Genomic DNA, 26,543 nt, shown 5'->3' on the forward strand with positions numbered 1-26,543 from the left:
TTAAAAGTAGCATTTCAATGCTTTTTTTGTAACTTTACAACGTTAGATGCAGCTGTCCAGTGCTGAAATTACAGCACTGGACAGCTCCATGTAACGTTTCAAAGTTACAAAATTTTTTTTTAAATGCCAATATACTCAAAAACTTTGAAACGGTACATAGAACTGTCCAGTGCGGTCATTTCAGCACTGGACAGCTCCATGTAACGTTTCAAGGTTTTAGTGTATATTGAGGGGGTTCTCCCCCAGCCTCCCCACACCAACCCCTAACCCTCAACCCTAACCCAAGGCCCAGCCCTAACCCTAACCCATGTCGACGGCACTTTCGAAAGTTTGCCATTCAAAACTTTCACGTTCGAAAAAATGACAGGACACCCCCACTCAGGTGTGAACCCAAGCCCCCCCCCCACCTTCGGCCCATCATATATTGACTGTCTAGAATTCCTGCTTACACAACAGCCTCAGAGGTTGGCAGTGAAGAGAAGGGGAAGAAATTAAATTGAAAAAGGGAGCGATGGACGGGAGAACAACTACTGAATGGCTGTCGATGGTGGGCAGTAGGTGAGAGCGGATGAGGGTACCTCAGTGTCCTCTGGATTTCCTCACTCCTTAGCGATGTGGATACTCAGTTGTTCTCCCCTTCACTCCCCAGGGGACAAATGAAGCTGAGGTGATTCGCTAGGGACCGCTGAGGGGCTAATCAGGAGATTTTAAGTGTAGTGATATCGCTGAATGGAAGAGGCCAAGGAATATATTTTCCTTAAGTATACCCTTTCGGACTGTCTAGTGCATCTGTGGACTTTGTCACCCTTAGGAGTCCCATTTGGTGTGCTTGAATCCTGCCTTCCTTCCTGGGAAGAGGAGGGACAGAAGCCCAACCCCATCTCCACATGGAATAATCACAGAACCTTGGTGCAAATGTTGATGACTGCAAAGCTGACATATCAACTCTGAAGGAGAGTGTATCCAGGCTCCAGGCCATGAAAACAATGTTAAGCCAACTTCAAACCAAATGTTAGCAACTCACAAAACAGTCTAAGAGTTAGAACATGTGCCAATGTTTGCTTCCTTGAAGGAAGGATCAGAGGGAGCAGACAGGAGAAGTTTTCAGACACATCTATTATCTATCTTCCTGGGGGTCTCACCAGACACCAATCAAAAAAGTGGAAAGGGTACATAGTCAGACTCAAAAGAATATTCCACATCACCACTTCCAGATACATTCTTGTTAAGATTAATGATTTTCAACTTAATGAGGGTATCCTTGATGCAGCCAAAATCAAGCATGAAATTGTCTTCTTCGACAGCTCGGTAGCATCACCTCGCTCTGTCAACTTCGGCTTGCCAAAGGGAGCACTGGCCGATGGCAGAGATTCTACGGCCATGTACGATTAAGTACATGTGGACTATCCTTTTGGGCTGCAGTTCAGGTTCCCGGACAAGATACTTAAGGTCACCACAGAGAAGGAGGGTTTGGCTCTCCTAGGCACCCAGACCAGTGGGCAGCATCCTGGGAAAGACAACTGCTGCAGTTCAGAGGAGTTGAATCTGAGAAGTCTGAGCCTCTGGCTGTCAATGCCTGGAATTAAAATTTAGGACAATTAATCATCTTCATTGGATCTATGAATGTCTCCTTTTGAGATGCATTGTCTTCAAGTGCTGTGCTGCAGGAGATCTCTTCCTTCAGGGTAGAGTGAGGGAGGTTTGTTCTTGTAATACCCCTTTCGTAACTCCTGTGGTGACCATTGAAAGATTTAGGCAGTAGAAGATTCGGGACCTAAATGCTGCTTACTCTGTTAATTGTGCTGCTTGAGTGAATTCTGGCATGTAAAATTTAGCGATGTTGTTGATGAGCTGTGGCAGGGTAGTTGCAAACAAGGCCAGAATGGAGCTATTTTTAATTATGCTAGCAGATCTGGGGTAAAGTCAGCCAGTATGTTCCTATCTATGGAAGGAAGGTGGGGGGTGGAGGAAAGGGGGAAACGTTGGGGATGTATGAATTGGATGGTTTTCAGGGGTTACATATGGCAGAGACAACAATGTTCTGTTTCACTAGTCTGGGGGGGTTGTACGTCAAATGATCAAAAAAGGTGCTCGAATTGTATTAGTTCAAATATGGTGTCACAAAATGTGGGGAGCGAGGGCTTGCAACCTACCCACTGTCCCTACTCATCCCCCCAACCCTACCAATATTGCCTGAGCCCAATTTACCATCTACATTTTGGGGGTAAATTCGATCAAAACAATTCAAGCAAATACAATTCGAGCAGCTTTTGCTCGAATATTAGACCTACTGCCATCTGTGTGGCGAGGGGGTCACCAGAATATCATCAATCAAGCACTGCTTGGTCCAAATTGTGAGACAGATGACACACGTATACCCACTAAATGTCCAATGGATAAATACCCTCCAAAATAATTGCCATTTGTATGGTGATTTGAGGTATAAACTGACAGGCTACACCCTCAGGAAACTCGGCTCATCCGCTTTGTTACAGTGAGGATGAGTATTTGGAGGTACCCAACTCAGTTCTTTCAAGGCACAAAATCAGAAAGGGCGGGGTAGCTATCATGCTACCTAAGGATCCCCCTTCCATTTGTGAACAAGAGGTTTGTGACCCAGAGGGTTGATACATTTTTGAAAGGGCAGTGAAAGGGAGGAACTGCTTAGCATAAATTCCCAATCAGAAGCAGAACTCCTTCATCCTCTCCTCTCTTCACTCACTTGCTGATGATGTGTCAAGAGGGAAAACCTATCATTGTAGGTGTAACATAGTACCCTTCCTAACCTTGGGAATTGACAGTCGGATGGCCAAAGTGGCAGGGTACCACCCCGAGCTAGTGAATGCTGGGCCCAGAGGGGATATACAGGCTATTACCCACTGGATACCTGCACTAAGGCACAGGATTGTCTCAGATGCTCTAAAATAAACCTTCCCACTTATGCTGGGGGAATTGGCCAAATCTCTTTGTGGGACGAACCTGCCCTTGATCTACAGTTGCAGAAAGAGCTACTCCAGCACATGGGCCAGCCCAAGTATTCCAGCACAAATATTATCATCTTTTTTCGCTTTAAGTGACTAAAGTAGCAACATTAAAACTATGTGGCTGAATGGTTAGATACATTTATTCTTTGGGTGTTGTAAGGGATCAAGAGTAAGACTCAGACACAGTGGCATGTTAAATGTTGATTATAGACTTTTATTGTTGAAAAAATAAGAGGGCTTGGGAAAGTCCTATCTATCCCTGACTCTACAAGGGGTATCCCTACCTCCATAAAAGTAAGGAATGTGTGTGTCAGGATGTTAAATAAATGAAGCGTTCTCAGTCCTATGTGCAAAATCCAAAACTTACCCTTACTTGCTAAACTAAATGCAAGGTCAAAAAAAGGGATTTCTCTGAGCTATAAATGTATAGCTTATTCTTGAAGTTTCAAAACATAAAGTTCTAAAGTGAAAAAATGGAAAAAGGAATTATGTTCCACCAGGAAAGGGGTTTTCCCTTACCCTGGTTTTATTCTAGTGGCTTTAAATATTGTATCACAGTTCCAATTTGTTCAAGGGAGAAGACTCTTCCCTTGAAACTTCTTCACCATATGCAGTTCCATGATTTCAAAAAGGGACCCTGACCCCTGAGTTTTCCTTGCGTTGTCTTCTCTCACTGGTGTGCTATCCGGCCAGGTTAGGATATTTTATCCTTACAAGGGGATATGGATGTCTAATCAATGTTGCACACTTTCAGGGTGGGGTTCTAAACCCCTCTGTGTCTTCTCACTTTTTCTTTCACTTCTCCAATTACTTCTCCTTCCACCCCTGGTTTACTGCCAGGGTTCCACAATTTTCTAATTTCGGTGTGAGACACAGACTCACTGGTTGCCTGGTTCACTATCCTGCCAGGGCTTCTTCGCTTTCTTTTCAGTCTTTCTTGGTTCCAAGAAATAACACATGTCCACTACTGGGTCATTGACCCTTTTTGTTTCAAGCTTCGGATCAATTATATTCTCTTTACTTGGGCTTTCAAAACTGTTTGTTTCTATATTAGTTCTACAGCTTTCACTTAGGCTGTTCCCAATGTTCATATCAATAATGTGGCCTTCACTTAGGCTTTGCACGATGTTCGCCTCCGTACCAATGATATTGTCTTTTCTTAGGCTGTCTGCAATGTTCGTTTCAATTCCATTGCCTTTACATAGGCACTTTACAATGTTCGTGTCTGTATCAATTATGTTTCTTTCTCTGTTTGGGCTTTCTCACGTTCGGGTTGGCATGCATCATTCACCCTGAAGTGCCCCGGTAGCCCACATGCTTTCCCTGGATTTTCGGCATTTGTTGCGTTTCTTCCTCCTTTCTGCATCTCACCCGCTGACTGGCAATGCCTTCCATAAGCCTCTTTGCTTCTCTATATGTCTGACAGCTTCAACTGCCTATGAGAGGGACGCAACAAACTTCTCCCGGCTTGTCTGCACTGCACGCCGTCTCCTTCAGCTTCTGAGCTGCACTCTGCACTCCGCTTGTCTCCAGTGTCCCGAACAGCATCACAACAGGTCAAATGCACTCGTCAGCTCGGTCACTCTTTCTCGCTGATTCTTCAGATGTGTGCCTTTTGAATGTCCCGGTCTCACTTAGTATTTTCCAACAACTAGAGCACAGCATTGGTTTACTGTGTTTAGTCATCTTACTGCGTCTCTCTTCCTCGTCTCAGTACTAGAAAGGGGTGGGGGTGCATAATATTGTTGGCTAGAAAAGCCTGGGAATTCAGTATCCACATTACAATGCACCATACAGGTGTCATGACTTCAGTCGGGCGGCGTTTCTTTTCCTCATGGAGACGCCATTAACAGTTCCACCACGTCTGACGGCCGTCTGGGAGCACCGCTCTAGTGTTTTTCCAAGATGGCCGCCGGCGTTTACTACTGCCGGCTCATTCTGGCGTTCCTCGCGTTGCACCTTCACTGTTACTCTGCGTCTTGAAGGTAACGCTAGTGAACCTTTTCCTCTGTGTGTTTTTTCTCCTGTGTTCCTTCCCTGTTTCCCGTCTCCCTTTGGCCTCCCGTTTGGAATCCCGTTGCTGTCTCGATCCGTACGGCTGTACTGGTCTCTCTCTCTCTCTCCGTTCCATTGCCCTTCTGACTTTCAGTCTGTTTTTCCCTCGCTCTTGCTGCCCTCCTGGCTTCTATTGGTGCACTTATCACAATTGATATTTTGGCGTCTCGTCTGCCTTCTGGTGATACTCCATTTGACCATCCCATCAAGCCATCCTCCGCGGAAAGAATATTCTCCTGGACTACGCTTTCTACTCTATCCTTCACCAGAACATCTCCTGCAGGGTTTTTTCTGCCCCTTTGGGCTTTTTCCCTGCTCAGGGGCTGGCTCCCAGGAGTTCCCGCTGTTCGTGTTATCTAGTTTCCCGACAGTGTGGCATCCCAGGGAGCTCGCCCCTACTTACGTCAAAAGAAAGAAGTAAAGAGGATTGATAAAGTACAGACCCGAAGACGTTCTGGGAAGAGACCGGAACTACAAGAGAGGTCCACAGACGATTCAGGTGAGGAGGAAGGAGGGGATCGTTCGTCCAACCTAGATAAACTTGACAGAGTGCAACGCCAAACTACCTCCATGGCTTCTCTCGAGCAGTACCAAGAATTGGTGGCAGCCATTCAGGGGCTTACCGTAGAAGTGCAATCACTCCGGTCCGAAAATCAGTCCCTGCGACAACAGGTAGCAGCTCGTGAGGATGCCCGTGGAGATCTTCCTCCCCTCCCTTTACCTTGCGGGAAATTCAACGGAGATCCAAAGACTTTAAAGGTATTCTTGGATGCCTGTCAGTTATATTTCACCTTCCGCCCTCGTACGTATGAGACCACCCGGGCTAAGGTGGGTTTCTTGGTGTCTAACTTAACGGGAAGTGCCTTGGCATGGGCTTCACCGTTGGTATTACAGGCTGATCCAGCTATCGCTCATTATGATCAGTTTGTACAGCTCTTTAAGTCTCGCTTTGAACGACCCGAGGTACAGTATGCCTCTTATGAAGCAATCATCGATATCAGACAGGGTACGCACGACGTACAGTCTTATGTTACCTCCTTCATGCAGCTTGCCACAGATGCCGGATGGCCCGAGACTGCTCAACAGACTTTGTTTCGGCGCGGCTTACAAGAAGAAATAAAGGATGAACTGGCACGTATTGCACGACCTCAAACGTTTCAGGAACTTGTATCTCTCGCTCTTCAGATTGAGTATAGGTTGAGAGAAAGAAGACAAGAAAGAAGACGTCCACGACCTTCTCCTCTAACCTTCTCCCCAAATCCTTCCAGGGAACATTCAACCTCTTCTACTGTGGAAGAACCGATGCAAATAGGTACCACCCGAGGACCTTTAACAGCCGAAGAGAAAAAGAGAAGAAGAGAACTAGGTCTCTGCATGTATTGCGGTTCTGGCAAACATTTGCTCCGAAACTGCCCAGAGGTTCCTCCACGCCGACCGGGAAACGATACACCCCGAATCTAAACAGGGATAGGTTCGGGGGTGCTGAGATGAATCCCTGTACTAACACTTTGTCTTCCCTTCCCCGTGAAGATAATCGTCTGATGATATTTCAGGTTAAACTGTCCCGGGATTCTTCTACCTTCTGGGAGGCTTTAGCCATGCTGGACTGCGGGGCAGCAGGGAATTTCATCGATGTATCCTGGGCTCAGGAGAATGACGTGCCCATTGTCCCAAAGAATCTACCCATTCCTGTCGAAGGGGTGGATGGCCAGCCTCTGTCCTCAGGACCTGTTACTCAAGAGACCCTACCTCTTAGGGTCGAATTGTTCCAACATCAGGAGGAAATGACATTCGACCTCATTAAAGCAGCGCATTTCCCGATCATCCTGGGGATTCCGTGGCTGCGTAAACATAACCCGAAAATCGATTGGTCAAACAACACTATCCAGTTTCAGTCGCAACTTTGTCTTAATGAATGCCTAAACTATAAATACTCCCTAGACTCCATGCAGAAGTGTGACTCCATGCTGGCAGCTTCACTCCATCAAGTACCGGAACATTACCAGGAGTATGCAGAGGTCTTTATGGACCAGCAACCCCACTCCCTTCCTCCTCACAGAAGAGAAGACTGTACCATTGAAATCCTACCAGATGCGTCTGTTCCTTTTGGAAGGATGTTTCCCCTATCCTTACCCGAGCGGAAAGCTCTTAAGGAATATCTAGACTGTAATCTACAGAACGGGCTTATTCAGGAGTCCAGATCACCCGCTGGAGCATCACTATTCTTCATCCCGAAGAAGGGGTCTTCGGAACTCCGTCCTTGTATTGACTACCGGGGCCTAAATCGCCTTACCATAAAGGACCGTTACCCTATGCCCTTAATCAAAGAGATATTAGAAGCTGTCCAAGGCGCATCTGTCTTCACAAAATTGGATCTCAGGGGTGCGTACCACCTGCTCCGTATAAGACAGGGTGATGAATGGAAGACGGCATTTAGGACTCCACTAGGGCATTTCGAATATCGAGTCATGCCTTTTGGTTTGGTAAACGCCCCTGCTATATTCCAGCGCTTTATGGATAAATTGTTCGCCGATCTCCTATTCTCTTCAGTGGTGGTATACTTGGATGACATCCTCATTTACTCTTCCTCTCTTCCTGAACATAGAAGACTCGTCAGACAAGTGCTAGAACGTCTACGGGAAAACAAGCTACTGGTTAAACCTGAGAAGTGTGTCTTCGAGGCCTGTTCGGTGTCTTATCTGGGTTTTATCCTCTCCCATGAGGGTATTCGTATGGATCCTTGCAAGATACAAGCAATCACCCATTGGTCTGCTCCAAGAAACGTTAAGGAAGTACAGCGTTTTCTCGGACTGGCCAATTTCTATCGCCAGTTTATCTCAGGTTTCTCCAATAGGGTTCTTCCTATCACATCACTCTTGAAGAAAGGAGTTGTCTTCATTTGGACACAGGAAGCGGATTCTGCTTTCCAAGCTTTAAAGGAAGCATTTACCTCGGCTCCCATATTGGTACAACCGGATCAACTTTTTCCCTTCATTGTGGAAACGGACGCCTCAGGTGGAGCCATAGGAGCCGCTCTCTTGCAAAAAGGGAAGGACGGACTTGAACATCCTGTGGCTTATTATTCGAAGACTCTGACACCCAGCGAAAGAAATTACTCAGTCATCGAAAGGGAGTTGCTAGCTATCAAACACGCCTTTGAAGAATGGCGTCATCTTCTTCAAGGTGCCATGCATAAGTTTACAGTCCGTACCGACCACAGTAACCTTCGAATACTTCAACAGATGGAATGTCGCAATGCTAGACATGCCCGTTGGGCTTATTTTTTCTCTCAGTTTGACTTTGTGATTACCTATCTGCCAGGCAAACTGAATATTTTAGCGGATGCTCTGTCACGCAGTCATGGGTCGGACAATGAGGCAAGTTCCAGCCACGAATTATTGTTAGCGGGCAAAGAAATTCGGACTGTGGCAAATACTTTTTTACGCGAAGTCCAGTGTGAACAATACAGTGTACCGATGAAGACTGAAGTAGCCTCTAAATTGGAAGAAAGAAAAGGGATTCTTTTCAAAGGTCAAGCCTTGTACCTATCCAACAAAAAACACCAACGACTGGCCCTTTCATGGTGTCATGATTCACCCATGGCCGGTCATAAGGGCATTCGTGCCACCAAGGATCTGGTGTCCAGACTGTTTTGGTGGCCGGGTTGGAACCAAGACGTACATTCATATGTATCTACCTGTGCCATATGTGCAACCAATAAATATCACTCATCCAAACCCTTAGGTCTTCTGCAACAGGAACCAGCACCCAAACAACCATGGACCCACGTGTCTACAGACTTTATCGTGGACCTACCTAATTCTGAAGGGAACACCGTCATCATGGTGACTGTGGATTCTCTAAGCAAACTGGCTCACTTCACTCCCTTGAGAGCATTACCTACTGCTCTTGAAACAGCTAAGACCTTTCTGAAGGAGATTGTGCGACTTCATGGCCTGCCAGAAACCGTGGTGTCAGATCGAGGTCCTCAATTCACTTCCCAATTTTGGGGTATCCTCTGCAAACAGATAGGGATTCAACGAGCCCTTTCATCTGGGTTCCATCCTCAAAGTAACGGACAAACGGAAAGGCTCAATCACACGCTGGAGCAATATCTTCGATGTTTCTGTAGCAGAAAACAAGATGACTGGAATGTCTTTCTCCCTATGGCTGAGTTCACTTATAACAATACCAAACATTCAGCCATTAATATGTCTCCTTTTTTTTGCACCTTTGGTTATCATCCGAAACATCTGCCATTGGCAGAGATTCAACCCTCAAAGATTCCCGCTCTTGACCACCTTCTGAAGGAACTCAATGACACTCATGCACTAGCCAGTAAAACCTTGGACGCTAGTCGTCATACCTATAAGGTATGGGCTGACAAAAAGAGGAAGGCTGCACCTTCTTGGTCGGAAGGGGATAAGGTTTGGTTGGCCACTAAATTTCTACCTCGCTGGACACACATAGGGAAATTCGCACCAAGATATATTGGACCGTTTCGTATCATAAAGAAAATAAATCCTGTTGCATTTCGCCTTCAGTTACCTCCCTCTCTTAAACAGGTGCATCCCGTGTTCCATACCTCTCTTTTGAAGCCCTATCTTCTGGATCCTTATAAGAGAAGATCCAAGAGACGATCCCAGGATGTGTCGTCTGAACCAGCTGAATATGAGGTGTCACATCTGGTAGATTCCCGTTACCATCACGGTATTCTACAATATTTGGTCCACTGGAAGGGTTATCCCATCGAAGAACGGACATGGGAGCCTGTGAGACACATTCATGCCTCTCGACTCATTAGAAAGTTTCACAGACTATATCCAGGCAAGCCCGGGGGCCCCCCGTGTAGAAGAGGGCATACTGTCATGACTTCAGTCGGGCGGCGTTTCTTTTCCTCATGGAGACGCCATTAACAGTTCCACCACGTCTGACGGCCGTCTGGGAGCACCGCTCTAGTGTTTTTCCAAGATGGCCGCCGGCGTTTACTACTGCCGGCTCATTCTGGCGTTCCTCGCGTTGCACCTTCACTGTTACTCTGCGTCTTGAAGGTAACGCTAGTGAACCTTTTCCTCTGTGTGTTTTTTCTCCTGTGTTCCTTCCCTGTTTCCCGTCTCCCTTTGGCCTCCCGTTTGGAATCCCGTTGCTGTCTCGATCCGTACGGCTGTACTGGTCTCTCTCTCTCTCTCCGTTCCATTGCCCTTCTGACTTTCAGTCTGTTTTTCCCTCGCTCTTGCTGCCCTCCTGGCTTCTATTGGTGCACTTATCACAATTGATATTTTGGCGTCTCGTCTGCCTTCTGGTGATACTCCATTTGACCATCCCATCAAGCCATCCTCCGCGGAAAGAATATTCTCCTGGACTACGCTTTCTACTCTATCCTTCACCAGAACATCTCCTGCAGGGTTTTTTCTGCCCCTTTGGGCTTTTTCCCTGCTCAGGGGCTGGCTCCCAGGAGTTCCCGCTGTTCGTGTTATCTAGTTTCCCGACAGTGTGGCATCCCAGGGAGCTCGCCCCTACTTACGTCAAAAGAAAGAAGTAAAGAGGATTGATAAAGTACAGACCCGAAGACGTTCTGGGAAGAGACCGGAACTACAAGAGAGGTCCACAGACGATTCAGGTGAGGAGGAAGGAGGGGATCGTTCGTCCAACCTAGATAAACTTGACAACAGGAGTATTGGGTGACACTACGATTTACCACTGAAGGGTTGTTTGAATCTAAAATTCTCTTGCCTCCCTCTAGTTTGTCTTTGCCTATGTGATCCTCCTGCAGATAACCACCCCCAGGGTCAGTGTCAGGTAGAGTCTGCCTTTCCCTGGCCACATAAGAGAAGCTTTCCTCCAGAGAATCAGCAATGTTGTCGCTAGATTCGTCACAGTCCCATTGCCGAAGGAGTTCCCTGTGCAAATAAGTCAGACAAGCTCAGTTTGCAGGATTTCTGCAAACACAAAGTCGCACTTGACAAGCATACAACAAAGTTAGGGGGTTAGGTGCGTCTTCTTCAGCAGGGTCACACCAACCAACCACTGCTCTTCTCCGGCAAACACTGCAAGGCTGAAAATGTTGCAGTTTTCACATGATGAATGATCACTATTACAAACAGACACCTATTCAGGCTTAGTTCTGTATTTTCCAAATGCCGACTCACATGCTGGAGCTACAACAAGAAATCATTTCAAAGCACTCCGCTCCAGACAAACACCAATGGAGAGGAAGGGAAATTCAACCCAAACTTGTTGTAGTTCTAAAATGCAAAATAGTGGCCAGCTTTAATATAAAAGCAGCGGCTACAGACAACATGGCCGTATGGTACATGGTTTAATCCCAAACAAGCCCAACCCATGCCACGCAGGTGCAGACCATGACCCTAATTCCCAGCCGAGGGGTGAACAGAACAGCCTATAAACCAGTTTGATCGATATAGTCATGTGGGGTGTTTGAGAAGAAGTTGGATATAGCAGTTTGGAGGAGGTTGGCAAACAATAGTCGTTTTGAGTAGAGTGAAGGTGAAGGTGAAAGAGAAGAGAGAGGAAACCCTGTTGGAGAAGAAGCAGGAGAGTTATCACATGGAAGAGTTGTTGGAGGAGAGGGGGATGTTTACTGTAGTAAAGTGTTAAGTTAAAGCAACGCGCACGTAACATTAAAGAAAGTTTATTAAGCATAAACATACGGCAGCAGGCTCCGCCACGGAGGGCCAAGCTCAACTGACTCTTCAGAACTCCCCATGCCCAGAACACTCTAATGGAATAACATGAGGTCACAATGGTGACTAGTATACATACTTAACATGGATTAGGCATGAGTAAAATGAACTGTTTAAATGCTATATAACAGTAAACTGGTTACATTAATACATGTGAACACTTATACTGAATGTATCAATACCATGTAAATACAACACATCTTAACACATCTCCACCCTTCAAACACAAAGTTCTACTCAACATAATCTCTTAACCATGAAGGCTTGCTCCTTGTTCTCACTGTACCTTCCTCACTAAACTCATCACTGTTCTCTGACTCAATAATGCTGTTCCCTGAATCATGTGCTCTTTCCATATTAGAATCTTGACTCTCACACTCTGGAGGGTCTCCGTTGAGATTACACTTCGCTAAACTGGACATAGACCAGCATTCCCCTCCTTCTAAAATCACCACATTGTTTCTCACTTTTGCTATTCTTTTTGGCCCTAAAAACTTGCTAACACTGCATTTGGGTGACAGTCTGGGATTCCTTATATACACTAACTCACCTTCCCTCACATCCAACCTCTTACATTTCCTATCAGAATTGAACCTGATTTCATAATCATTCTGAGCTTCTTTGATTAAAGTTACAATCTTACTTCTATCAATGTTGACTGACTTATCTAAATTCAACCACCCTGGACACAATTGCGAGCCCGGTTGCCTCCCTTTAAGAGACATAAAAGGAGATATCTTGGTTACCGTATGCGGTGTGATACAATAACCCCAAATCATTTCCCTTAAGAGTTTCCTCCAATCTAACCTTGCAGCCATGGCCAGTTGTAATCCTCCCTTTATAAACCTGTTCGCTCTTTCTACAAGTCCATTGGCCCTAGGGTGATAAAGAGCCGTTCTATAATGTCTTATGCCATACTTCCTGAAAAACTCCATCATCTTACCTGAACTGAATTGGACACCATTGTCCGAGATCAATTCTGTTGGAAAGCCCTCCTTGTAAAAGATATCCTCAAAAAATGCAATCATCTGATCGGTGGTAGCTTCTCGTATAGCCCTGTACTCTATCCACTTAGTGTGATAATCCACCATGACAATTATATATTTGAGGTCTTCCCCTAGGTCTTGTACAGGACCTATTAAGTCTACCGCAACTTTCTTCCAAGGCTCGGTAGGAACACTCACTGGTTTCATGGGTGCAACTCTCACAACTTTGGTTTTATCACTCCTTATACAATCATAACAATGTCTAACACACCTGTCAACGTCACCATCAATCCCCGGCCACCAATAGGACTCTCTAATCTGTCTTTTCATGCCAGCCATACCTAAGTGCCCTTGATGAGCTAAACTCACCAGTGTGGGCCTGATACCACCAGGTGGAATAACCTTCAAACCTTTTCTAAGATGCATCCCATCTTCTGATATACTGAGTTCATCCTTTATGTTATAATAGCATTCAAAAAATATTTTCCAAATCATTCTTGCGAGGCCACCCTGTCTTGGTCCAGCGCCTGACTTGCTGTAACACAGTGTCTTCATTTCTAACAGACTCCCACTCTTCCTTGCTTATAGCATTTTTTTCCTCTGCTGCAATTAACACATTCTGCTCATAATGTACTGCCTCAACCTCTTTGTCCTCTACTGGTAGTCTAGATAAGCAATCCGCAACTATATTGTTCTTGCCTGCCACATACACAATCTTAAAGTCATAAGCTAACAAGTCCACCATCCACCTTGAAACTCTGGGCGAGCTTTTAGACCACTCAACACCACCCAGCAGCTGAACCAAAGGCTTGTGATTGGTTTTGACCAGAAACGTTTGCCCCCACAAACAAAACTTGAAGTGAGCAACAGCCCAAGACACAGCCAAAGCCTCCCTCTCAATCACTGAGTAATTAACCTCAGCTCCCCTCAGTGGTCTGGATGCAAACGCAATAATGTGTTCTACTTTAGCAGAGTCATATTGTGACAATACCGCTCCCAAACCTTGATTGCTTGCATCCACTTCTAAGGTTGTCTTCCTTCCCACCACAAACCCTCCTAGAGAAGGTGCTCCAATGATACTCTCTTTGATTCTATCAAAAGCTACCTGACATTCACTTGACCATGCAAATCTCACATTTTTCTTAAGTAATTCTCTCAGAGGTGTGGAAATGGTGGCAAAATTGTTAACGAACTTGTGGTAGTATTCTGCCAATCCCATAAACAACCTTAACTGATCTTTGTCACAAGGTTGGGGCGCACCACTTATACTATCCACAAGCGATTTCTTAGGAGAAATACCATCTTTTGAAATTCTATGGCCAAGATAGTCTACTTCCTGAACAGCAATCCTGCATTTACTCCTCTGCACAGTTAGACCAGCTCCCTTGAGCCTATTCAACACTGCTCTGAGATTATCATCATGTTCTGCTTCCGTGGCAGCAAACACAAGAATATCATCTTGGAAAACAGTAACACTTTTTAAACCCCTAAGTACCTCTTCCATAATTTTTTGAAAAACAGATGCAGCAGAAGCTAATCCGAATGGCATTCTTTTGAATTTGAAAATGCCATCTTGAGTGATGAATGCCGTGAGATGCTGCAAACTCTCTGATAACGGGACTTGATGGTATGCTGCTGACAAGTCGATAATGGAAAAAAACTTTGGTTCACCTAAAGTGGACAAGGTCTCAGGAATGTTGGGAAGAGGATGCTTTTCAACTATAATATTTTGATTGAGGCTGCGCAGGTCGACACACAATCTTAACTTTCCGTTGGACTTGGCCACCAACACAATTGGTGATAGCCACTCCGTGGCAACCACTGGTTCTATTACACCTTTACTCATCAGGTCATTGAGTTCCCCAGTTAATTGATCCCTCATTTTCAATGGAACTTGCCTCACTTTATGTTGAATAGGTTGTGCATTTTTTTTGAGTTTGATGTGATGTTCAAAGTTCTTTAATCTTCCAAGTTCCTCGGAAAATACTTCAGGGAAACTCTTTGACCAAATGTCGTCTACTTCCGCAATGGATATAGGATTGGATGCACTAGCTTGAACCCTCACACCAAGGTTCTTTTGCTCCTCCCATCCTAGTAAGGACGAACCTCTTCTGGACACAATTATGTTGGCTTGGCAAACTTTTCCTTTGTAGGCGATCCTGGCTGGAAACTCCCCCATGATGTCAATGGCCGATTCTGCATATCCACATGCTTTAATATTCGTGGCTCTAATCATGCTCTCTTCTTTCTTTAAGACGTTTACCAGAGTGTCTCTAGATACTATTGTCCAAGGGGAACATGTGTCAACTTTCATCTCTACCTCACATCCATCCACTTGGAATATATCTCTTGGGCCATTCCCATCACATTGTATGGTGGATATCTCAAATACAAACTTTGTATTTGGTTCCTGATTAGCCGAGATCTCGTGGATGTTATAATTTCTCTTGACTTCCTCATCATGGGTAGAATTTGTGTCCACCCTTGATTCTATCAGGTTTACTGAGCCAGCTTTGCAGAAATTGGCGAAATGTCCTTTTCCTTTGCACCTGAAACATTCCGCATACCTAGCCGGACAGGATGGAAAGTTTGCACTATGTTTAAAATTTCCACACCTGAAACAGGAACCCTTCGCACTCCAGTTCCCTCTTCTTGGTGTCAGAAAGTTACTTCTCTTTTTCTGGTCAACTGAGCAAACTGACATGGCAGTAGTGATTTGTTTATCAACTTTAAGTTCTTTCACATAATGGGATGTTCGCTCAATACTTCTTGCCATGTCTACTGCTTTATCCAATCTCATGTCCCTCGCAAGGAGCTTTTCTTGAATCTTCGGGTTATTGGTGCATCTAAGTAGTTGATCCCTTATCAAAGAATCTGCCAACTGTTCGAATTCGCACGAATAACTCAATGACCTGAGACATGCGACATATGACTCTACTGACTCATTCTGTTCTTGCGCTCTTTGGAAAAATTTGTGTCTTTAAAAACTAATGTTTTTTCGCGGTTCAAAATGATCCCGTAACTTCTTCACAGTCTGGTCATAAATATCTGCATCATCATCATTCAATGCTTGACTACCAGCTAATCCATCCAGAATTCTGCGTCCCTCAACACCCAAGTTGTGTATTAAAAGAGCTTTTTTGCGTGCTGGGGCAAACCTATCACCTCCCATAGCAATTAAATAATTCTCAAAAGCGTCCTTCCATTTGTCCCAAGTGAGAAAGGGCCGACCAGGCTCCTCCAAAAATGACCTGGGAGGTGGAATCGATGTGGCCATGATAGTCTTACTGCAGGATGTCAGCAATAGCACCCAATGCTGAGACAAAGCTGTCCTTGCAAGGCTAAACGTGTAATACTGAAATATAATTGAGCTGTCAGTCACTGCAGGATGTCTGTAATATCACAATAATGTCTAACTAAACATGTGCATGCAAATTCCAAAGTGCGGCAGCCGATCTGTCAATTGTTCTGCAGGGGCTTGAATTGTCTTTGCAGATGTGTCCTTAAAACAGCACTTACATCAGGCAGTAGGCAAATTAACATTAGCCTGTAGTTCGCTTCGGCGCCGCAGCGCGATGAGCTTTGTTTACATAATGTTTCTCCAGGCAGCCGAGCACTGGTTGCCAGGAAACGCACGTCACAATGGCCTGTTTACTTTAGAAGAGGCCTCGCTAACACTCCCAGCTCGACTTTCTTGCCACCGAACAGCGGGGAATAAGTTTGTGAGCAGAGTAATTAAGCGCTGCCAGGGCGTCGCTCAGCGATTCCACTTGCCTTTGATGTGTGTGCGCACAGAATTTCCCTTCCGCCGTCACGTCGAGCCTGCCACCGCCGTGGAGGGAAAGACCAAGAAAGCCCAGGAATCAGGAATCACAGCGCAGTCTACTGCAGGCGATACGCGCGGGGCCCATCAACCATCCTCGTCGCCAATGTTAAGTTAAAGCAACACGCACGTAACATTAAAGAAAGTTTATTAAGCATAAACATACGGCAGCAGGCTCCGCCACGGAGGGCCAAGCTCAACTGACTCTTCAGAACTCCCCATGCCCAGAACACTCTAATGGAATAACATGAGGTCACAATGGTGACTAGTATACATACTTAACATGGATTAGGCATGCGTAAAATGAACTGTTTAAATGCTATATAACAGTAAACTGGTTACATTAATACATGTGAACACTTATACTGAATGTATCAATACCATGTAAATACAACACATCTTAACATAAAGCAATGTCCATACTTGAGTTAGGTTGCTTATAAGTAAGTTTACTTCCAGTTCTTCAGTTACATGTCACAGGACATAAAGACATAAGATAGATACTAAGATAGATCACCGGCACCCATCACCCAGGGAGGGAGGGACCAACTGACCCATAAACAGAACACTCAGCACAGCCTTCTCTCGCTCATACATCAACATTCCACTTGGTACTTGCATGACATCACAGTACCACAGTGGCTAGCTCAGCTGGCTCAGGCAGTGCCTGAAGAGTGTGACATAACAGTTACCATTTGGAAGAGCATATACAAGACTTCGAGTGGTCTCGCTGACTAGAGGAGAGACAACATCAACCAGCAAAGTAGGGATAGAGGAAGACAAGCAGGACCCTTTGTCAGAGAGACCAGGTAGGCTGTGGTGGACTAGGTTGTTTCAGAGCAGCTCCTAGAGTGGGAAAAGCATTAGAAAGTGAAGCAACCCCTAGGGCCAAGGAGGTTATCTTAAGGGCTGCAGAGGAAGGAACTGACCCCCCAACCCAGGACCATACGGAATGGAGGTGGACAGACATTCCTGAGCAGAGGCGACTGGGAAAGAATTTGACACAATCTCCAAACTACTGGGAGAGAGCTTGAGGCAATATCAAACCTTGGCCATGGAGAATACCCCATAGCCTGCACCACAGAGGTCGCCAGTAAGGCACCTTACTGGACTTTGGACTATGGCCATAGAACTGACCTCAACAAAAACTGTGAGAGACTTTCCTTTTAATTTTCTTTATCCTCAGAACCTTTGTTAATAAAAACAAACCCTGTGTTGGATATGAACTGAATTCACATGTCAGCCTTGTTTGTGCGATCCCACTCATGCCCTCCTGACACAGGCCTCTTCAATTCAGTAACTGACCCTAACATCGATAGTTTCGCTCCTATGTCTTACATCTGAAGTGCAACAATGTCTTCATTACTCAAAGCCAAACTAAGAAATATTGGTTTGGTAAATGGCCGGAGACTAGGTCGAGTGGGGGAGCCTGCTTAAACATTTTACTCCCATGTATACAGGGGTGGACTGGCCTTTAGGGAACTCTGGAGATTTCCCGGTGGGCCTCTGCACCCTGGGCCTCTTTTCTGTGGTATTTCCTAATTTTCTCATAGGAAAAGCATTGGGCTTGCTGAAAATGTGTCATGTGGGGCCACTTTGAACTTTATTTCCAGGGCCTCTTTTGGTCCCCAGTAATTATTTCCAGGGCCTCTTTTAGTTCCCAGTCCAGCCCTGCATGTATAACAGATATTTCCCATATTAGACATGTTATACCACACCTATAAGTTTGCCGAAGTGGCATCAAAGGCTAGACTAGGATCTGTAAACTAGTTTTCTAACTAATAAACCAGAAAATACCACATCACCTATGAACTAAGATGCAATGAAACGTTCTCAGGGATAAGCGTGTTGGTTTGTATTCAGCTGCTAATAGATACTACAGAGCAGAATCTATGAAAACACCCACTGGGAAAACCATGCCATAAACACAAGCACCGCAGAGCAGGCGGTAAGCAGGCCCAGGTGTGGAGGAACAGGCCACAGGTGCAACCAATGCACCCAGCTAAACACAATGAGCACAGGGACTGCTGAAAAGGACCGCACCGACACCACACAGATTTTCCAACACAACCATGCTGCCTCTTGTAGCAGTAGTCATGGACCTGGAGGTGCTACATGCAGGAATGCTGCTTTATGAGCAGGATATGCAACAGTGGCAACAGCAGTGGAGGAGGATGAGAAGGAAAATGCAGGTGAACAATGGCATGCAAATTGCACCCCGGAGTTGTGCACCCATCCCCGCACAAGGCCCATACCCTGAGCCCTGACTGACAGGCAGATCCACACACCATACTGCCTGAACAGGAATACCACCCTGGAACTTGTGGAGCTCATCCAGGAAAACATTCAGAGCCTCATCGGTATCCGGACTGCCATACCACCCTGCTGAAGGTGATGTCAGTTCTTCACTTTCTTGCCACAGGCAATTCCAAAACACAGTTGGCGTGCTGTATGGCATCTCGCAGCCAGCATTTTCAGCTGTGCTGGTGTAGGTCCTGGATGCCCTCCTGCACCATGTGTCCCAGCACATCGCCCTACCAACCACACAGGCAAACGCCACCAAGGTCTGCTTCCATGCACTTGCCGGCATGCCCAGTGTATTGGGAGCAGTGGACTACACACACATGGAGCTAGTGGCTGCCCATTCCACAGAGGAGGTGTATAGAAACAGAAAGCTGCACCACTCAATGAATATGCAGGTCATCTGTGATGTGGACCTGACTACCACCCACTGCTTTTCCCACTTCCCGGGATCAACCCATGACTCCATGGTCCTGCGGAAATAGCACCCTGCCTGTGTACATGGCATGTTATGGAGGACAGTGGACCTGGCTACTGGGTGAGTAAAAGCATCAACATACACACCTCTTTGCATGTGCACCATGGCATGGCAGGACGTTCACTGGCACCAGTGCATGGCCCACATCCACCATGCCAATGCAGCGACACAATCGGCATGCAAGAGTAGGTGACCACGACTGGCAGCGACCCCATGTGTCAACGGATGGACACCCCATCACAATCTGGGCACGGATGGACAGGCGCATGCAATGCACTACAGGTACCAGAATGCATCACTGCCATGTCACAATACCCAGCACATCCCGACTCAGCCCCACCCACCACCACCAACCCATCCTTGGGAGTCAGACCCTACAAATGACCTGACCAGCATTGTCTGTCACAGGGTGCATTCATGCGATAGAGTGCCCACAAGTGCACAGACCCAGATGCATGTGTCACTCACTCACATCCCAATATGTATGCACTGCCCAGTCACCTCAATCTAATGGCCCTCCCTATGTCCCATTCCATAAAGGTGATTCCAGTTATCCCCTACTACCGTGGCTGATGACCCCTGGGAGAGATCCCCAGTCTAACGAGGAAATAGCATACAATAGCGTTCACATCAGAACACAACAATTGAGCAGACCTGTGCACTGTTTAAGGCATGTTTTCAGTGCCTTCACAACTCAGGTGGGTCACTAATTTACAGATGCAGAGATCGGCGCCTTGGGCTGCTTTGTCATGAGCTGGCACTCATGATGGTTGAGGGTGGGTCGGAACCTGCTGTGTCCCTGCGCTCTAGGACTGCCTGCAGGGAAAGAGTGAGGGACTCAGTGCCGAGATTGCCTCCTTCCCCTCCCGGCCCCTCTGTGCAAGCAGGACCATTGCAAATGAGAAGCGGCCCAGGGCACATGCACAGTGCCAGCCGGTGGCCTGCACACTCTCCCGCATCATCCACAAGCCGAGCCATCTCCTCATACCGTGCCTCAATGCGCTGTATGTGTGCATCCATATCACAGATGCTGGGGATCGGTGGTGGAGGTGGGCTGCGGAGGTCAGAGGCGCTGAATGAGGGATGGTGGTAGGGGGTGGTTTCTGGCGACCCCTTGTGGTGTCTCTGCCCTCGTCGCCAATTGTTATGTACGCAGGAATCAGACGAAGACTTGAATACGGTCATTGAAGATCTTTATTAAATCAAGTATCTAATAAACGACCCCCGGCAGGAGGCTGTACATCTGTCCTCCTTGACTTCGTGCTTCACTCCCCTTCTGGAACCCAGAACCTGCAAAAGATGCAGAGTCTGTGTTCCAATGTAACTAAGAGTGATGGAATACAAATATAACTTCTGTAATGTTAAAGCACACAACATTCTACATTCTATATGTGATAAACACCATAATGAAGAGGCTCGTCATGACCAGTACCTATCCTAACAGACCTGTTTGAACGAGACCTTCATGGAGCAGACAACTCTGGTGACCTCACTAGGTGTAATGGAAGAAAAAGGCAGAGGGGGGGTGGGAGGCCGTAGCAGGCATGGGGGTGGGGGAAGGAGAGTGTGTGGCCAGTGTGTTTCAGAGGGTCTGGGCGGGAAGAGGTGAGGTGGAGACTGCGGAAAGGATGCCTAGTTCCTTGCAGATTTTAAAGAGTTCATCTGTGTTGTTGGATGCACCAGAGACGCAAGCCTGGATGTGGGCCAATTTCTTGGAGCAAATGGAGAGTCAGTATTGCCTTTGGAGCAGGCGATAGGCCAGTTTGTCAGAGGGTAAGCCTGAGGTCTGCCACTTGAGTTCTGCAGCTCTGCACTTGCGTTTCAGTGCTGCAAGTCTGGAGTAGTACCAGGTGTTATGCTTGGAGGCATGTTTCAGGTGGATCCTCGTGACTGGGACAAGAGAGTCAAGAGTATTAGTGATAGCAAGATGGAGGTTGCTAAGGGTGGAGTCAGAGGTAGAGTCTGCAGTGAGGAGAGGGGGGATGAAGGTAGATGCAAAGACAGCAACTGACACTCATTTCATCAGACAGATGTACGTGAATGAGGTTGGCAGGGATAGGGGAGGTGAGGTCAGACGACAGAGGTGACACGGGTGAGAGCAGAGGAGAGAATGGTCTGACTAGGAGAGTGGGGTGGTGCATGGGAAGGAGAGCAAAAGAGCAGTGTGGATGAAGGCATCGATATTGTGTCCAGCCGAGTGGGTCGGACCAGAGGGGAGAATGGAGAAAGACACAGACGTGCAGAGGTCACGGAAGTGAGTGGATGCTGTGATTGTGCCTTTGTTCATAAGATATGCGCCTGGTTGCCCTCGGGCCTAGTGTGCTATATAAATAAATAAAATACAAAATACAAATTGCGGAGTTAAGGTGGATGTTGAAATCACCCAGGAGAAGGAATTTGGAGGTGGTTGTGAAAAGAGAGAGGAAGAGAAATCAGCCCATTCAGAAAGGAACAGGGTGGTAGAGCCATGTGGCCTGTAGATAGGGACGATGGTCTGGGAGGAAGTGGGAGAGATTACCAGCTTCCAAACCAGGCTCTCGAAGGAAGAGTAAGGCTGGGTGAGTACGAGGGAAGAAGGGACCCACTCAGGGAAGATCAGGGGCACCCTACTGCCAGCACTGTTTGGGCGAGGCTTGGAGATGATCTTATAACCATCAGGGAGAAGTGTGTCAAAAGCAGTGACTGAGCTGGCACTGAACCACGTCTCGAGGTCAAGGTCTTCAAGGAGGAGGCAGATGTCGGCAGAATGTTTGATGGCAGAACGAGCATTAAGCGTGGCTAGATGCAAGAAGTCACTGCCTTTGAAGGTTTTCTGAGAAGAGGTACAGTGGCGTGGAACATCAGTCTGAGGAGGGGGACCGAGAGAGAGGAAGAAGGAGTAGCAGGCGTGAGAAGGAAGTTGACGAGGGATGACAAGCACCAGCCAAAAAGGAGGAGGTTGGGTTGAGGACCCCAGCCCATGATAGTGCTGTTGTGATAGACATTAATGATACTTCTGGATGATGAGAAGCCTGCAAAGAGTACTTACCCTCTGGTGCCACCATTAATGAGTGAAGATGTGAAAGGAGAGAGGGTAGAGATAAGATGAGGAGTCCATATATCTGGAGAGGGGACAGAAAAGAGGATATCAGTACATATCTGTCTGGAGGTTGTGCTGACAAAAGTGCCTGCGATTGGTAGGCTGGGGTTAGTGGTCAGGATGTCTTTTTTAAGCTTTCTTCTTCCGGACTTCGTTAGAGAGGGAGGATAGGTGATAGTATAGCAGTTAGAATAGATAGGGGAGATGGTGAGTGCCATAGGGGCAGCATGGGATAGGATGGAAAATAGAGGAGGTACTGCACGAGCACAGACTCACCAGGAGGGCTAGTAGTCAGAGAAACAAGAACAGATACAATGGAAGCACAGCAGGATTCAAACTACCAAAAGCATAGGACAAAAATGTGAAATGGGATGCAGAGATATTAAAAACACACCAGGATTTGAATTTGAGAAAGCGCAGCAAAACAATGCAAAACGGGGTGCAGAGATGTTAAAACACATCAGGAATTGAATTTCAAAAAGCACTGAAATGCGACGCAGAAATGGGGTGCAAAGATGTTAAGAACACACCAGGATTTGAATTTCAAAAAGCACTGAAATGCAATGTAAAATGGGGTTCCAAACATACAGATATGAATTAGGGAGAAAGGATTTTGGTTAAGAATGAGGCATAATGGAAAAGGCACACCCAAGTTGAGACAGCTGTGTGAGTTTGGTAAAACGCATAACAATGTCCAGGACCAGACTCGCGGACGATCATGGTATGGTAAAAAAGTACCCGAGGCAATTTCGAGGCGGTCTAGGCTGCATGCTGTGCGGCTGACCCATGGAGCTAATCAGTTATGGACACAAGATGTTGCTGTGGGACGGGAAGATAGTCCATCCGAGCCCTCCCAAGCCGATACAGGCTCAGACAGGGGCCTTTGCAGTGGGCCCTGGCTGGGGGACGGCGTTCACCTGTCAGCTCCCTGATTGGCTGAGGTTACGAGGGGCTGCAGCCAATCGCAGCTGCTCCAGGCTCCACACAGAGACACTCCAGTGCTTTATTAAGAAGGGAAGCCCTTACAATAGGGAAAGTTAGGCATTTTTCATATAATATTGAATAAACCTCCTTAGAAATGGTAACTCCTGGTCTGTCTCCTCCTTCTGACCTACCACAGGATCCACACCACTTACCTCGTTTGAAAAGATTCTGCAAGGGACGTGCTCTAGCAAAGACCAGATCTCAGCTCTGTACAAGGACTTTGTAAGGATAATTTCCCTTTAGGAAACATATATGATATCAATCTCAATATATATATATGTTTCCATAATGGGAGAGGATTGTGAGGTAGACACACAGAATTTTTGCTTCATGACAAGCTCTGGATACCCAATACAGGTTTGTAGATCAGTGGTACTTTGCATCTACCTTTTTGCCGAAAGTCTATCTGAATGAGTCTGGCTTTTGCTGGAAAGAATGCGATGAAAGAAGGCTCCTGTTTACCTGTGTGGTGGGCTTGTCCAGTGCTGCAGGATTTCTGGCTTGATATCAGGTACCATCCGTACTTGTGAGCTACACAAAGTCCTCTTTTTAGGGACTGGGTGGGTGAGGACGGTTAAACAGTTCCTCACAGCTCCCAAGCACCGACAAGCACCGCGGGCGTATTCGTCACTGTGCTCCAGAAGGAAACTACGAGCACGGCACAAAGTCAGCCTTAATGGAGGTCAGGACCCGGGACAAGCGTCGCAGAGTTCTCACAGGGAGCTACATACGCTGAGTCTCCTGAGCATTAGACTCCAGCCCTTTCTCTCAGACATCCAGATAAGAGTTGAGGTCCATCCCGACTCCCACCACTGAGGGATCTCACGGGAATCCAGGAGTGGATCCACTGCATTCCAGATTCACAGAACTCAGAATCTGACCCTGGACCCGCGCTTCGCCATCCAGATCAGCGCGTTTGTTCTAACTCAAATTCTGGGAACAGTCCTGTTGACGGCGGATTCTCGACCGGGGAGCCTGCCCCACTGAGAGTCTTTTCACAGGTTTTCTGTGAGATATTGGAACTATGGCTGGTAGCACGTAATGTGATGCGTGACAACTGGAAGAATACAAGAAAGATTTAAGTGCCCTGAAGACAGAACCAGCAGAATATATACTAGGGATGAATTCATGTATATGTTTGTGTCGAAATTGAGATTAATGCTAGTTCTAGAAACACATGTTTAGAGTGTTGGCACAGCCTCGTTGCCCCTAGAAATCAGGAGGGGCATCAATCTCATCACTGAGGGTTAAGATATATACCCTACAGTGTGGTATAGAAGGGGTCTGGTATAAGAACTAGTGTTCCAGGTAGATAATACACATACAAGCATAGGAATGAATTCTAGATGGTGTCTTTGTTAAACATTTTTTAGAGTATGATTGTTAAGTGTAATGTTTTTTGAAAAATTAAAATATGTATATTTTTGATAAATCACATGGTTAATTGCTCCTTTTTGAGTAGGGGGTGAACATGACATTATGCGTTTGAATCTGTGAATACTCACTCTTAGCAAAGAGGATAGGAAGCTGGTTTGTGGGAATCTGTAGTTTTGGTTGATATCAGGTACTCCATTAAGAGTGTTGTGCGATTCTTAATGCCTGGGGACCCCATGTGCAGCCTTCTGAGCCTAGTGGATAAAAGCAACAGCAAGTCATCATTCCCAGGCCTACAACTCCTATGCAAGCCACTTCTAGCTGCCCAGTGGTCTATCCCCAGGTTATGGGGATAAAATGATTCCCCAACTAAGTTCTTGTGACTGACCCTGGCTTGTCAGTTAGGGGCAATGGAAACAATCACACATGATATTAATGGTTCATCAATTAAACTCTATTCCATTTGGGCATCTCTATCGACATTCACGGCCCATGAATGCAATGGATTATTGTGTGTCGAAACAGATGGCGTGCTCTTGGCGGTTTGACCTCTAAATTGTTACGTTGAGTTATTTTATGAGTTTAAAACTGTACAGTGTGTTTTTCTAGGAAAAAGAGAGGCAGTGGCAGGTGGATCGCATGACGCGTAGACGTGGGTTTTACAGCGCTGAATATACCTGTATGAAATATAAAGGCTTTTTGTTGAGTAACACCAATAAACCTGGTCGAAAAAAGGTGCAGTCCTGAACATATGAGTTCAAGGGCAGTCGCTAGACACACCATCCGCTAGTGGATACATCATTTAGTTTCCCTCACTATACAACTGTAAATTTGCATTGCTTTGAAAAACGTGAGTTGTGTATGCTATACAAATACCATACCTATCCTTGGGTGCACATTAAACTGAAAATTAACAAATCCATCTATAACCATCTACAAGTAACAAAGTAAAGCTTGCAACGCTTTGCACTGAGCGCAGACATTCAAAGAAAAATAATGTTCTGCCAACGCGAGAATATCTCCTTGAAACTAAACAAATACCAAAGATAAGATCTATTGTCCATACTGCCAAGAAAACGATCAAGTGGAATCGTCCTACCATATATTTATAGAATGCCCAGCACTCAGAGATGAAAGGGATCTGTTCTCTGGAATGCTACCCATTGAAAGAACGCAACATGGACTGAAAGAAAGATGGGCGCAAATAATATCAGGCAATAATAAAATGTTGGCATATAGGATCATACAATTTTGGAATGGAATGACGACGACGACGAATGAGGAAATTGTATTAAAACGGTAATGAAACCATAGGAAACAGATCCCGAAGAACTCAAATAACACGAGAACAATTGACATTTGTTCTCATGTATATAAAGATTTGTAAGAAACATTTTTGGATAATATATGTAATGTAAAAATGTAAAAGGTTTGCATGCAAACTATATCACTAAAAAAAATAAAAAAATTAAAATAAAGAGAAATTCACTTATTATCGGCCCTGCATGCATGTGAATCTCGTTATGAAATGTTGAGAACGTTTACTTTGCTTTGTTGACAGGGCCATTCATCGGGTTGCTCATAAGTACATGCGGATGCCGTAAGACAACCATCATTGGAGGACTACTGTGTGCCCTGGGCTGGATCCTAAGCGCCTACGCCATTAATGTGCATTACCTCTTTATTACATTCGGAGTCATAGCTGGTAAGACCAATATTTAGAGCATATTTAAAGTTTATTAAAACTGTCAATATATGTCTGTCGTGCTAACTAT

The 26,543-nt window shown here is 45.9% G+C and overlaps 1 protein-coding gene across 5 annotated transcripts in view; it reads left to right on the forward strand.

The window, feature by feature from the left end:
- SLC16A14 (solute carrier family 16 member 14) overlaps window positions 1-26,543 on the forward strand; it is a 374,898-nt gene that overhangs the window by 307,761 nt on the left and 40,594 nt on the right. For all 5 annotated transcript variants that reach the window (XM_069618293.1, XM_069618295.1, XM_069618292.1 and 2 more), the window contains exon 3: window positions 26,330-26,473. In XM_069618293.1, coding sequence (XP_069474394.1) covers window positions 26,330-26,473 — 144 coding nt within the window. The remainder of the gene's footprint in view (window positions 1-26,329; window positions 26,474-26,543) is intronic.

Source organism: Ambystoma mexicanum, chromosome 10 (genome assembly GCF_040938575.1).
Source record: "Ambystoma mexicanum isolate Mex_15411 chromosome 10, UKY_AmexF1_1, whole genome shotgun sequence".
NCBI classification, from domain to species: domain Eukaryota; kingdom Metazoa; phylum Chordata; class Amphibia; order Caudata; family Ambystomatidae; genus Ambystoma; species Ambystoma mexicanum.